This window comes from Xyrauchen texanus, chromosome 38 (assembly GCF_025860055.1).
Source record: "Xyrauchen texanus isolate HMW12.3.18 chromosome 38, RBS_HiC_50CHRs, whole genome shotgun sequence".
NCBI lineage: Eukaryota > Metazoa > Chordata > Actinopteri > Cypriniformes > Catostomidae > Xyrauchen > Xyrauchen texanus.
The window spans coordinates 38122348-38138405 of record NC_068313.1 but is presented as its reverse complement, the minus strand read 5'-3'; the positions used below and the strand labels follow the sequence as shown (position 1 = coordinate 38138405).

Genomic DNA, 16058 nt, shown 5'->3' with positions numbered 1-16058 from the left:
GAACATGCGCGCTCTCTGTGTCAATCGAACATGCGCGCTCTCTGTGTCAATCGAACATGCGCGCTCTCTGTGTCAATCGAACATGCGCGCTCTCTGTGTCAATCGAACATGCGCGCTCTCTGTGTCAATCGAACATGCGCTCTCGGTGTCAATCGAACATGCGCGCTCTCTGTGTCAATCGAACATGCGCGCTCTCTGTGTCAATCGAACATGCGCGCTCTCTGTGTCAGTCGAACATGCGCTCTCTCGGTGTCAATCGAACATGCGCGCTCTCTGTGTCAATCGACCACGCGCGCTCTCTGTGTCATTCGAACATGCGCGCTCTCTGTGTCAATCGAAAATGCGCGCTCTCTGTGTCAATCGAACATGCGCGCTCTCTGTGTCATTCGAACATGCGCTCTCTGTGTCAATCGACCACGCGCGCTTTCTGTGTCAATCGACCACGCGCGCTCTCTGTGTCATTCGAACATGCGCGCTCTCTGTGTCAATCGAACATGCGCGCTCTCTGTGTCAATGGAACATGCGCGCTCTCTGTGTCATTCGAACATGTGCGCTCTGTGTCAATCGAACATGAGCGCTCTCTGTGTCAATCGAACATGCGCGCTCTCTGTGTCAATCGAACATGCGCGCTCTCTGTGTCAATCGAACATGCGCCTTCCCGGTGTCAATCGAACATGCGCGCTTCTGTGTCAATCGACCACGCGCGCTCTCTGTGTCATTCGAACATGCGCGCTCTCTGTGTCAATCGAACATGCGCGCTCTCTGTGTCAATCGAACATGCGCGCTCTCTGTGTCATTCGAACATGCGCTCTCTGTGTCAATCGAACATGCGCTCTCTCGGTGTCAATCGAACATGCGCGCTCTCTGTGTCAATCGACCACGCGCGCTCTCTGTGTCATTTGAACATGCGCGCTCTCTGTGTCAATCGAACATGCGCGCTCTCTGTGTCAATGGAACATGCGCGCTCTCTGTGTCATTCGAACATGTGCGCTCCCGGTGTCAATCGAACATGAGCGCTCCCGGTGTCAATCGAACATGAGCGCTCCCGGTGTCAATCGAACATGCACGCTCTCTGTGTCAATCGAACATGCGCCTTCCGGTGTCAATCGAACATGTGCGCTCCCGGTGTCAATCGAACATGCGCGCTCCCGGTGTCAATCGAACATGCGCGCTCTCTGTGTCAATCGAACATGCTTACTCCTTTTCAATCGAACATGCGCGCTCGCAATATCTCATCCATCCATCATCTCAGCGCTATTCTATGAGGATCCATTTTAAATCAGATTAAAGTTGGTCACACCACTAATAACAGATGTAATAACATTAATAACGGCACCACGTCTTCATGTTTGCTTAATAATTTGTGATTTTTGTTACAACAAGACTGCAAAGACAGTAAACAACTCATAGATATTTTATAGGTTTAACAGTAGTTTTAGATTAATGGAAATATTTTTCTTATTTTGAACGTCTCTCTGCTGTGTGTGATGCTCTCATGATTTATACTGGTTGCCAGTATGTCACAATGACTTTTTGATATTGATCGGTATCGATTTTAGTATTCTAGTCAAATGGGTTTGGATCCACATGAGGGTGTATAAATAATCCAGAATTTACCAATTTTTGGGTGAACTATTGCTTTAATAATCTTCAGTTTAACAAACACACCAAAAGATGAAGATTGTCAACACAGATTATGTAAACTATAATCCACTGAACCTATAAAACACATCATCCTTCCAGAAATGTTCCTCTAACACTGAAAATAACATTTAATAATGCGATTTAGAAACCGACTTATATAATAACACAAGCGACAGAAATATAAGTGTTTATAAGTGATCAGATGAATATATGAAACTATTGTGATCGAAGGGTTTATTGTGTCAGAGTGTTTGTGTGTGATGATGATGATGATGATGATGATGATGAAGGACACATGAGGAGAGTTACATTGAGGAAAGTTCTCGTCTTACCGGATAACGGCAGTGTCGCCCTGTCTGATGGTGATGTTGTCGGTGGATCTCTGACTGTCCACGCTGATCACCGGGAATCCTGTGGGAATAAAACACAGCAGTCGGAAAAAACACGCCTGCAGCTGCCGAAACGATGTGCGTCCCCTCACAAACATCTCCACAGAACATCCACAGAGAATAAACAAGGAACAGAGGAGAGATCCTGACACAGAAACACACGCGAGAGGAGCGGGAGAAAACTGCGATCCACCCCGCGCGCTGCTTCCGTACTCAAACACACACACACACACACACACACACACACACACACACACACACACACACACACACACACACACACACACACACTCTCACACTAGCGCTCTGCTGCCCCCTCCACGAGAGTCCCGTTATAGGTTGTCACGACAACAGCCCGTCCGAGCGCGAAACAAAAGAGCGCGAAGCGCGTGACTGCCTCCTCCATTAAACACGAATATGTATTTTAATGGCTACTTTCCAAATCCACAAATTGTTCCAAGTAATTACCAAGCTTGTGTGTAATTTAAAGACTTTAAAATGCTCCACATTGTGAGCTGCGTGGGGTTAGTAAGTGTTTCACATACTTTTACATGATTATAGCACACACAAATCTTCAGATTTTACTGAATATTGCGTTTTATTATTATTATTATTATTATTTTTATTATTATTATTATTATGAATTCGGCAACAGCTCTTTGCACTAACTGTAAATAGCAACAAAATACCTCGTTCTCTAAGTGCAAAAGTGTTAGATACTATTTGCACTCTTAATTAAATAACAGTATGTTTATTGTGTATATTTAGAGTCCCACAGACACACCCACCCTTACCCCTAAACCTAACCTTAAACAGTAACCATATAACCTTAAAGCTGCAGTATGTGAGATGTTTATGGTTAAAAATGAACAAATTGCCATTATTAAGTACATAAACAATTATTCTTCAAAATGTTCTTACACCAATTCACTACAGTACGCCTATAAAAAAGTATCTGTATTTTAAGCTGTCGAGTTCATTTGGCGTGAAATCGCTAGTTTGTGATGTACATCCTTGCATCATGTTCGTGAACAAAGGAGATCCGGCTGTAAACAGTAGATGACGGTAATACACTGTTTTAGTGTGCGAGTAGCCGTTAAAAAGAAGAAACTACAGTTCAGTCACAGTTCAGGACAGCAATCTGGATGCATGTGTATCGTTATTCGTTTGGTGAAGTTGTTTACCCGTATGAATCGAACATTACACGCGTGTTAACCGATTGCGATGTATCTATGTCAGGGGAAGTTACTATAACATTAATATTTATGACTTTTAACTGTTATATTGCATTTTTAAGCATTTTATTTTCATGTTTAATAAAGTATATTTGATCCTCATCATTATTGAATCCTCGTTTTATGTTTTTATTTTACGGTTATGTGCATTTATAGACATAATATTGTAGTATTACGGTTCACTTGCATTATCAACTGAGGATGTACAATATAATATAACAATAATAAAGTCTTCCATTGAACTCATATCAGCCATATGACGAGTATCACCTCTGAAATTGATAAGTGTAGTCAAATACAAACATTAATAGTAGATAAATTAAAATATACTGGTAGTGATTGAGTCCCCTGTTCTCTATGTAAAAGCACTTTGAGTGTATATGTTCAAAATTCATTCAAAATATGTGAATAAGAGTGTTGTTCATCTTCATCAAAGCAAGTAATATTGTACTTTTAAATCTTTAAACATAAAACATTATATCAACATGAAAATAGCACATTATGATCACACACAGGTGATGTCAGGTAACCTCAAATCATGAGATTCATCAGTCAGAAGAGCAGTGCCGAAACACGACTGACGTAAAGCGTTCTTCTGCAAACTGCTTGCTATTTTAAGTCTAACCACAGATGGCGCTAGAGAGCACACAGTTACGTAGTGCAGCTTTAAAAAATGGTTTTACTACAGTAACCAATACTTAAAACTATGGCTTCCACACTTTATAACATATTGCACATACTGTATGTAATCATGATCAAGAATACTACAGAACCCCTCGAAACACAGCTACTAACAAGGGGTGTATAGTAACGAAATACAAATACTTCATTACTGTACTTAAATACAGCTTTTCAATATTTGTACTTGAGTATAAATATTTTTTTGGACTTTTACTTCACTACATTTGAAAGAGAAAATTGTACGTGCTAATATGCATGCAGATCGGTGATAGTGATGTCTGATTTGTGAAAGAATCATTTCAGTCGAATCTTTTAAATTTGATTCATTTGAACAGATAAAAAAAGATCCAAAAAGCATTCTGAATGATTCGTTTGTGAATCACGAATCTAAATCACAAGCGAAGACAAGAAACTGAGAAACTGCTCATGTAAGTTTAAATAGTTTTTTGACGAATGCATTTGATAAGTTTAGGCTTAAACATTATGAAAGCTGTTAAATAATGATTCAGTTATGTGTTATCAGTCTCCAGCCTTTCCAGAAAACATGTTCACATTAAAGTCAATCAAAAGCTTTTACCTTTTACATTTAACCAAGCACATCGCATGAATAATTACCAGCCCTCATGAAAATCTCCAACAATATTTATTTTATAAACTAGGGTGTTCTGGGTGGTTAAAGTGTTCTCTTTGTGTTTTAGCACATTGATGCTACAGTATGTGGTTACTAGGGTGTTCTGGATGGTTGCTGGGGCATGCTATGCAGTTGTCAAGGTGATCTGCTGTGTGTTTTACTGCATTGCTTCAATTTGTGATTGCCAGGGTGTTGCTATGCTGTTGTTATGTTGTTTAAACTGTGTTTTTAGCACATTGATATACAGTTGCCAGGTTGTTGCTATGCTGTTGTTATGTTGTTTAAACTGTTTTTAGCACATCGATATGCAGTTGCCAGGTTGTTGCTAAGCTGTTGTTATGTTGTTTAAACTGTGTTTTTAGCACATTGATATGCAGTCGCCAGGTTGTTGCTATGCTGTTGTTATGTTGTTTATACTGTGTTTTTAGCACATTAATATACAGTTGCCAGGGTTGTTGCTATGCTGTAGTTATGTTGTTTAAGCACATTGATATACAGCTGCCAGGGTTGTTGCTATGCTGTTGTTATGTTGTTTAAACTGTGTTTTTAGCACATTGATATGCAGTTGCCAGGGTGTTGCTATGCTGTAGTTATGTTGTTTAAACTGTGTTTTTAGCACATTGATATGCAGTCGCCAGGTTGTTGCTATGCTGTTGTTATGTTGTTTAAACTGTGTTTTTAGCACATTGATATGCAGTTGCCAGGGTGTTGCTATGCTGTTGTTATGTTGTTGTTATGTTGTTTAAACTGTGTTTTTAGCACATTGATATGCAGTTGCCAGGGTGTTGCTATGCTGTAGTTATGTTGTTTAAACTGTGTTTTTAGCACATTGATATGCAGTCGCCAGGTTGTTGCTATGCTGTTGTTATGTTGTTTAAACTGTGTTTTTAGCACATTGATATGCAGTTGCCAGGTTGTTGCTAAGCTGTTGTTATGTTGTTGTTATGTTGTTTAAACTGTGTTTTTAGCACATTGATATGCAGTTGCCAGGGTGTTGCTATGCTGTAGTTATGTTGTTTAAACTGTGTTTTTAGCACATTGATATGCAGTTGCCAGGTTGTTGCTATGCTGTTGTTATGTTATTGTTATGTTGTTTAAACTGTGTTTTTAGCACATTGATATGCAGTTGCCAGGGTGTTGCTATGCTGTAGTTATGTTGTTTAAACTGTGTTTTTAGCACATTGATATGCAGTTGCCAGGTTGTTGCTATGCTGTTGTTATGTTGTTGTTATGTTGTTTAAACTGTGTTTTTAGCACATTGATATGCAGTTGCCAGGGTGTTGCTATGCTGTAGTTATGTTGTTTAAACTGTGTTTTTAGCACATTGATATGCAGTTGCCAGGTTGTTGCTATGCTGTTGTTATGTTGTTTAAACTGTTTTTAGCACATCGATATGCAGTTGCATAAAAAGCTTTTACCTTTTACATTTAACCAAGCACATCGCATGAATAATTACCAGCCCTCATGAAAATCTCCAACAATATTTATTTTATAAACTAGGGTGTTCTGGGTGGTTAAAGTGTTCTCTTTGTGTTTTAGCACATTGATGCTACAGTATGTGGTTACTAGGGTGTTCTGGATGGTTGCTGGGGCATGCTATGCAGTTGTCAAGGTGATCTGCTGTGTGTTTTACTGCATTGCTTCAATTTGTGATTGCCAGGGTGTTGCTATGCTGTTGTTATGTTGTTTAAACTGTGTTTTTAGCACATTGATATACAGTTGCCAGGTTGATGCTATGCTGTTGTTATGTTGTTTAAACTGTTTTTAGCACATCGATATGCAGTTGCCAGGTTGTTGCTAAGCTGTTGTTATGTTGTTTAAACTGTGTTTTTAGCACATTGATATGCAGTCGCCAGGTTGTTGCTATGCTGTTGTTATGTTGTTTATACTGTGTTTTTAGCACATTAATATACAGTTGCCAGGGTTGTTGCTATGCTGTAGTTATGTTGTTTAAGCACATTGATATACAGCTGCCAGGGTTGTTGCTATGCTGTTGTTATGTTGTTTAAACTGTGTTTTTAGCACATTGATATGCAGTTGCCAGGGTGTTGCTATGCTGTAGTTATGTTGTTTAAACTGTGTTTTTAGCACATTGATATGCAGTCGCCAGGTTGTTGCTATGCTGTTGTTATGTTGTTTAAACTGTGTTTTTAGCACATTGATATGCAGTTGCCAGGGTGTTGCTATGCTGTTGTTATGTTGTTGTTATGTTGTTTAAACTGTGTTTTTAGCACATTGATATGCAGTTGCCAGGGTGTTGCTATGCTGTAGTTATGTTGTTTAAACTGTGTTTTTAGCACATTGATATGCAGTCGCCAGGTTGTTGCTATGCTGTTGTTATGTTGTTTAAACTGTGTTTTTAGCACATTGATATGCAGTTGCCAGGTTGTTGCTATGCTGTAGTTATGTTGTTTAAACTGTGTTTTTAGCACATTGATATGCAGTCGCCAGGTTGTTGCTAAGCTGTTGTTATGTTGTTGTTATGTTGTTTAAACTGTGTTTTTAGCACATTGATATGCAGTTGCCAGGGTGTTGCTATGCTGTAGTTATGTTGTTTAAACTGTGTTTTTAGCACATTGATATGCAGTCGCCAGGTTGTTGCTATGCTGTTGTTATGTTGTTTAAACTGAGTTTTTAGCACATTGATATGCAGTCACCAGGGTGTTGCTATGCTGTTGTTGTGTTGTTTAAACTGTGTTTTTAGCACATTGATATGCAGTTGCCAGGGTGTTGCTATGCTGTAGTTATGTTGTTTAAACTGTGTTTTTAGCACATTGATATGCAGTTGCCAGGTTGTTGCTATGCTGTTGTTATGTTGTTGTTATGTTGTTTAAACTGTGTTTTTAGCACATTGATATGCAGTTGCCAGGGTGTTGCTATGCTGTAGTTATGTTGTTTAAACTGTGTTTTTAGCACATTGATATGCAGTTGCCAGGTTGTTGCTATGCTGTTGTTATGTTGTTTAAACTGTTTTTAGCACATCGATATGCAGTTGCATAAAAAGCTTTTACCTTTTACATTTAACCAAGCACATCGCATGAATAATTACCAGCCCTCATGAAAATCTCCAACAATATTTATTTTATAAACTAGGGTGTTCTGGGTGGTTAAAGTGTTCTCTTTGTGTTTTAGCACATTGATGCTACAGTATGTGGTTACTAGGGTGTTCTGGATGGTTGCTGGGGCATGCTATGCAGTTGTCAAGGTGATCTGCTGTGTGTTTTACTGCATTGCTTCAATTTGTGATTGCCAGGGTGTTGCTATGCTGTTGTTATGTTGTTTAAACTGTGTTTTTAGCACATTGATATACAGTTGCCAGGTTGTTGCTATGCTGTTGTTATGTTGTTTAAACTGTTTTTAGCACATCGATATGCAGTTGCCAGGTTGTTGCTAAGCTGTTGTTATGTTGTTTAAACTGTGTTTTTAGCACATTGATATGCAGTCGCCAGGTTGTTGCTATGCTGTTGTTATGTTGTTTATACTGTGTTTTTAGCACATTGATATACAGTTGCCAGGGTTGTTGCTATGCTGTAGTTATGTTGTTTAAGCACATTGATATACAGCTGCCAGGGTTGTTGCTATGCTGTTGTTATGTTGTTTAAACTGTGTTTTTAGCACATTGATATGCAGTTGCCAGGGTGTTGCTATGCTGTAGTTATGTTGTTTAAACTGTGTTTTTAGCACATTGATATGCAGTCGCCAGGTTGTTGCTATGCTGTTGTTATGTTGTTTAAACTGTGTTTTTAGCACATTGATATGCAGTTGCCAGGGTGTTGCTATGCTGTTGTTATGTTGTTGTTATGTTGTTTAAACTGTGTTTTTAGCACATTGATATGCAGTTGCCAGGGTGTTGCTATGCTGTAGTTATGTTGTTTAAACTGTGTTTTTAGCACATTGATATGCAGTCGCCAGGTTGTTGCTATGCTGTAGTTATGTTGTTTAAACTGTGTTTTTAGCACATTGATATGCAGTTGCCAGGTTGTTGCTATGCTGTTGTTATGTTGTTTAAACTGTGTTTTTAGCACATTGATATGCAGTCACCAGGGTGTTGCTATGCTGTTGTTGTGTTGTTTAAACTGTGTTTTTAGCACATTGATATGCAGTTGCCAGGGTGTTGCTATGCTGTAGTTATGTTGTTTAAACTGTGTTTTTAGCACATTGATATGCAGTTGCCAGGTTGTTGCTATGCTGTTGTTATGTTGTTGTTATGTTGTTTAAACTGTGTTTTTAGCACATTGATATGCAGTTGCCAGGGTGTTGCTATGCTGTAGCTATGTTGTTTAAACTGTGTTTTTAGCACATTGATATGCAGTCGCCAGGTTGTTGCTAAGCTGTTGTTATGTTGTTGTTATGTTGTTTAAACTGTGTTTTTAGCACATTGATATGCAGTTGCCAGGGTGTTGCTATGCTGTAGTTATGTTGTTTAAACTGTGTTTTTAGCACATTGATATGCAGTCGCCAGGGTGTTCTGGGTGGTTGCTTATTGGCCCAAATGAAAAGAGCCCAGTCTCTATTCTGGTCACCAAATATGACTCAGCTGCATTCTTCAATGTGACAATTTGATATGGACTGTTTTTTTGTTTTGTGTTTCTCAATCATATGTATTCAACTCATATATAAACACTATTTCAGTCAAGTTGAGGTTTAAACTGCATTCAAGTCCTCCTGGGAAGTTTATACTTAGAAGTTCAGAAGTTGTAATTTCGATGTAATGGGCGTTCAAGTGATTTTAGTTGGATAAAATGGGCTCGTTTTGCAATTTTTCACTCTCTGAAAAAGCAGGAAGCTTTTCCAGCTCCAATGCAAAGACATGTTACATGTGTTCACATTCACTATAATGTATTAGCTGGGTCCACATATACTGATGGGAAATGTTATTCTGTCACCACATATAAACTAGCTAAATTAGTCTTTTTTTCTTCATCAAAAGGACTTAAACGCTTCATTAAAAGGATCACTCAAAAATGAAAATGCATCATTTACTCGCCTTCATGCCATCCCAGATGTGTTTGACTTTCTTAACCAGAACACATTTGAAGAAAAATAGATAAATATCTCAGCTCAGAAGGTCCTTAAAATGCGAGTGGATGGAGATTTCTCTTTTGAAGCTGCAAAGTCAGTATAAACGTCATACATATGACTTTAAATTAATTATATTAATGTCTTCTAAAGTGACATAATTGCTTTTGGTTCTAAAAGATCAATATTTAAATACTTTTTAAACTCTAAATCATCCCTTCCGTATGATTTTTGTGTGAACAATCCCTTTAAATGATGTGGAACCCGTTCGTTCTCAGATTGTTGTAGAAAGTGTGCATGGGCCTTTACACAGATGATTTAATACACAAGTCAAGAATTCAACCACTTCCTCATTGTGTGTTCCAAACTCACACACACACACACACACACACACACACACACAACTGTGAGAAAAAATAACATCACGCTTCATGTTTAATTCTATAGTAAACAGGTCAAAGGTAAATAGTGGATAATGTTTGGAGTGTGTGTGAGTGTGTGTGTGTGTGTGTGTGTGTGTGTGTGTGTGTGTGTGTGTGTGTGTGTGAGTGTGTGTGTGTGTGTGTGTGTGTGTGTGTGTGGAGCTCTTGAGTGCTGAAGGATAAGTGCTGAATATGTAAGTGTAGTGCTGACAGTGCTGCATGATTGAGATTCAATATGACCAAAACACTTACTGTGTGTGTGAGTGTGTGAGTATGTTTGTGTGTGTGTGTGTGTGTGTGTGTTTGAGGCCAATTAGAGCTGCTGCCTCTCACACAGAGTTTAACCCAACTGCAGCAAATAATGAGACCAGCACTGTATATGTATTTGTGTGTGTGTGTGTGTGTGTGTGTGTGTGTGTTTGTGTGTGTGTGTGACTGTCCATCACACAAGAATAAATTGACACTCAGACAAACCTTTGACCGCCTCTCTATGACACTTGTGTGTGTTTGTGTGTGTGTGTGTTTGTGTGTGTGTGTGTGTGTGTGTGTGTGTGTGTGTGTGTGTGTGTGTGTGCGAGTGTGTTTGAAAGATTATTTTCAAGAACACACACAATGTGTAAATGTCTGACTGCCAAAATATTTGTATCTGGACAGCTAATAAGAGTCTGTAACTTGTGTTTAATATTTGGGGTTTAGAGCACTCACATTCAGATATTGTGACGGGTTCACTGAGAGGTGAAATCATTCAACAGTTGCCCCACTTTAATGTGCAATACTTCAGTGTGTGTTATTCCCATACCTCGATCAGTCTTATCCAGGTGATATATGTGTTGTTTAGTGTAATGCACATTAATATCAACTCATTGTGCAAATGAGGAATGATTCACTAACATCAGCACAATTTGGCTGGCGATATTAAATCGAGCTATTACTGCCCACAGGAACATCCATTAATTCATCAAATAATGGAAAAGAGTGTTATAGTTGGTTATTTATCTAGGTGAGTGGATCGGGAATTTACATAGTAACTGGCCCAAAAGTCTGGCCGAGTCGGTTCGCTGTCCTTTTCGGCATATCGTGGCGCCGATTTGTGGTCCATTCTACATAACGCGGCGGCACATTTGAGCTTAACGAGGCCCATTCGGACAGTTTCGTCCTCATAATAGCTTCTTGTTTTAAATGATAAAAAAGTGCTTTCCATTCAATATTGGGCTTATCAGTTTGTAAACAGTATATAGTATGACTAATGTCACTAAAACATACATTTGCCTTTTTACAGCCACATGCAGGTCTTAGTAATGTCTTAATCAAACATGCATTAGAACGGGTTAGTGTGGTAGAGAAAACATGTCATATGAAATAGTGTTGGCCATTTCTCCATTGATCACAGTGTCATCACAAGGGAAACGTAAGAACATCCCATGAAGAGAACTCAACATGTAAAGTACTATTGTATAAACGTTCTGCAGTGTTTCTTATTTGTCTGTATCTCTCTCTCTCTTCCAGAACGAGCACTGACACGTGCATTGTAATGTCATGCCATGTAAAGGTGCTTATATTTTGCAATCACGATGGTAAGAAACAATTATCATGCACACACTGCTTTATGACCAAGTTCTCCTGCTTTAATGGAAAAGCCTCATCTGACTGCACCACAGATATTTGTACAGCATATGAAAAAAGTCTCTTTAACCTTCTAGAAGTCCGTACAGGCCAAATAAGTCAAATCAGATAAAGTAAAATAATACTCCATATCTGCCTTATATATGCCATATATCTGCCATATATCTGCCTTATATCTGCTTTATATCTGCCTTATATCTGCTTTATATCTGCCTTATATCTGCTTTATATCTGCCTTATATCTGCCTTATATCTGCCTTATATCTGCCTTATATCTGCTTTATATCTGCCTTATATCTGCCTTATATCTGCTTTATATCTGCCATATATCTGCTTTATATCTGCTCTATATCTGCTTTATATCTGCTATATATCTGCTTTATATCTGCTTTATATCTGCTCTATATCTGCTTTATATCTGCTATATATCTGCCTTATATCTGCCATATATCTGCTTTATATCTACTATATATCTGCCTTATATCTGCCATATATCTGCTTTATATCTGCCATATATCTGCTTTTTATCTGCTTTATATCTGCTTTATATCTGCTTTATATCTACTATATATCTGCCTTATATCTGCCATATATCTGCTTTATATCTGCTCTATATCTGCCTTATATCTGCTATATATCTGCTTTATATCTGCTATATATCTGCTTTATATCTGCCATATATCTGCTTTATATCTGCTCTATATCTGCCATATATATGCTTTATATCTGCTATATATCTGCTTTATATCTGCTATATATCTGCTTTATATCTGCTTTATATCTGCCATATATCTGCTTTATATCTGCTCTATATCTGCCTTATATCTGCTTTATATCTACTATATATATCTGCTTTATATCTGCTATATATCTGTTTTATATCTGCCATATATCTGCTTTATATCTACTATATATCTGCCTTATATCTGCCATATATCTGCTTTATATCTGCTATATATCTGCCTTATATCTGCTATATATCTGCTTTATATCTGCTATATATCTGCTTTATATCTGCTATATATCTGCCTTATATCTGCCATATATCTGCTTTATATCTGCTATATATCTGCCTTATATCTGCTATATATCTGCTTTATATCTGCCATATATCTGCTTTATATCTGCTATATATCTGCCATATATCTGCTTTATATCTGCTATATATCTGCCTTATATCTGCTTTATATCTGCCTTATATCTGCTATATATCTGCTTTATATCTGCCATATATCTGCTTTATATCTGCCATATATCTGCCATATATCTACCATATATCTGCTTTATATCTACTATATATATCTGCTTTATATCTGCTATATATCTGTTTTATATCTGCTTTATATCTGCCATATATCTGCTTTATATCTACTATATATCTGCCTTATATCTGCCATATATCTGCTTTATATCTGCTATATATCTGCCTTATATCTGCTATATATCTGCTTTATATCTGCTATATATCTGCTTTATATCTGCTATATATCTGCCTTATATCTGCCATATATCTGCTTTATATCTGCTATATATCTGCCTTATATCTGCTATATATCTGCTTTATATCTGCCATATATCTGCTTTATATCTGCTATATATCTGCCATATATCTGCTTTATATCTGCTATATATCTGCCTTATATCTGCTTTATATCTGCCTTATATCTGCTATATATCTGCTTTATATCTGCCATATATCTGCTTTATATCTGCTATATATCTGCCTTATATCTGCTTTATATCTGCCTTATATCTGCTATATATCTGCTTTATATCTGCCATATATCTGCTTTATATCTGCTATATATCTGCCTTATATCTGCTTTATATCTGCCTTATATCTGCTATATATCTGCTTTATATCTGCCATATATCTGCTTTATATCTGCTATATATCTGCTATATATCTGCTTTATATCTGCCATATATCTGCTTTATATCTGCCATATATCTGCCATATATCTGCTATATATATCTGCCTTATATCTGCCATATATCTGCCATATATCTGCTTTATATCTGCTATATATCTGCCTTATATCTGCTATATATCTGCTTTATATCTGCCATATATCTGCTTTATATCTGCTATATATCTGCCTTATATCTGCCATATATCTGCTTTATATCTGCTATATATCTGCCTTATATCTGCTATATATCTGCTTTATATCTGCTATATATCTGCTTTATATCTGCTCTATATCTGCCATATATCTGCTTTATATCTGATATATATCTGCTTTATATCTGCTTTATATCTGCCATATATCTGCTTTATATCTGCTCTATATCTGCCTTATATCTGCTTTATATCTACTATATATCTGCTTTATATCTGCTATATATCTGCTTTATATCTGCTTTATATCTGCTATATATCTGCTTTATATCTGCTTTATATCTGCCATATATCTGCTTTATATCTACTATATATCTGCCTTATATCTGCTTTATATCTATTATATATCTGCCATATATCTGCTTTATATCTGCCATATATCTGCCATATATCTGCTTTATATCTACTATATATCTGCTTTATATCTACTATATATCTGCCTTATATCTACTATATATCTGCCTTATATCTGCTTTATATCTGCCATATATCTGCTTTATATCTACTATATATCTGCCTTATATCTGCTTTATATCTATTATATATCTGCCATATATCTGCTTTATATCTACTATATATCTGCCTTATATCTGCTTTATATCTATTATATATCTGCCATATATCTGCTTTATATCTACTATATATCTGCCTTATATCTGCTTTATATCTATTATATATCTGCCTTATATCTGCTATATATCTGCTTTATATCTGCTATATATCTGCTTTTTATCTGCTCTATATCTGCCATATATCTGCTTTATATCTGATATATATCTGCTTTATATCTATTATATATCTGCCATATATCTGCTTTATATCTACTATATATCTGCCTTATATCTGCTTTATATCTATTATATATCTGCCATATATCTGCTTTATATCTACTATATATCTGCCTTATATCTGCTTTATATCTATTATATATCTGCCATATATCTGCTTTATATCTGCTATATATCTGCTTTATATCTGCTATATATCTGCTTTATATCTGCTATATATCTGCCTTATATCTGCCATATATCTGCTTTATATCTGCTATATATCTGCCTTATATCTGCTATATATCTGCTTTATATCTGCCATATATCTGCTTTATATCTGCTATATATCTGCCATATATCTGCTTTATATCTGCTATATATCTGCCTTATATCTGCTTTATATCTGCCTTATATCTGCTATATATCTGCTTTATATCTGCCATATATCTGCTTTATATCTGCTATATATCTGCCTTATATCTGCTTTATATCTGCCTTATATCTGCTATATATCTGCTTTATATCTGCCATATATCTGCTTTATATCTGCTATATATCTGCCTTATATCTGCTTTATATCTGCCTTATATCTGCTATATATCTGCTTTATATCTGCCATATATCTGCTTTATATCTGCTATATATCTGCTATATATCTGCTTTATATCTGCCATATATCTGCTTTATATCTGCCATATATCTGCCATATATCTGCTATATATATCTGCCTTATATCTGCCATATATCTGCCATATATCTGCTTTATATCTGCTATATATCTGCCTTATATCTGCTATATATCTGCTTTATATCTGCCATATATCTGCTTTATATCTGCTATATATCTGCCTTATATCTGCCATATATCTGCTTTATATCTGCTATATATCTGCCTTATATCTGCTATATATCTGCTTTATATCTGCTATATATCTGCTTTATATCTGCTCTATATCTGCCATATATCTGCTTTATATCTGATATATATCTGCTTTATATCTGCTTTATATCTGCCATATATCTGCTTTATATCTGCTCTATATCTGCCTTATATCTGCTTTATATCTACTATATATCTGCTTTATATCTGCTATATATCTGCTTTATATCTGCTTTATATCTGCTATATATCTGCTTTATATCTGCTTTATATCTGCCATATATCTGCTTTATATCTACTATATATCTGCCTTATATCTGCTTTATATCTATTATATATCTGCCATATATCTGCTTTATATCTGCCATATATCTGCCATATATCTGCTTTATATCTACTATATATCTGCTTTATATCTACTATATATCTGCCTTATATCTACTATATATCTGCCTTATATCTGCTTTATATCTGCCATATATCTGCTTTATATCTACTATATATCTGCCTTATATCTGCTTTATATCTATTATATATCTGCCATATATCTGCTTTATATCTACTATATATCTGCCTTATATCTGCTTTATATCTATTATATATCTGCCATATATCTGCTTTATATCTACTATATATCTGCCT

At 36.3% G+C, this 16058-nt stretch overlaps 1 protein-coding gene and 1 long non-coding RNA gene across 3 annotated transcripts in view; one reads left to right on the top strand and one right to left on the bottom strand.

Annotated features, from left to right (window-relative positions):
• Positions 1-2237, bottom strand: part of LOC127631408 (limbic system-associated membrane protein-like) — a 142808-nt gene extending 140571 nt beyond the window's left edge. Inside the window, exon 1 of the mRNA XM_052109522.1 lies at positions 1977-2237. Coding sequence (XP_051965482.1) covers positions 1977-2131 — 155 coding nt within the window. The 5' untranslated portion in view covers positions 2132-2237. The remainder of the gene's footprint in view (positions 1-1976) is intronic.
• The window catches only part of LOC127631410 (uncharacterized), a 122551-nt gene that overhangs the window by 65597 nt on the left and 40896 nt on the right, over positions 1-16058 (top strand). The window lies entirely within an intron of this gene.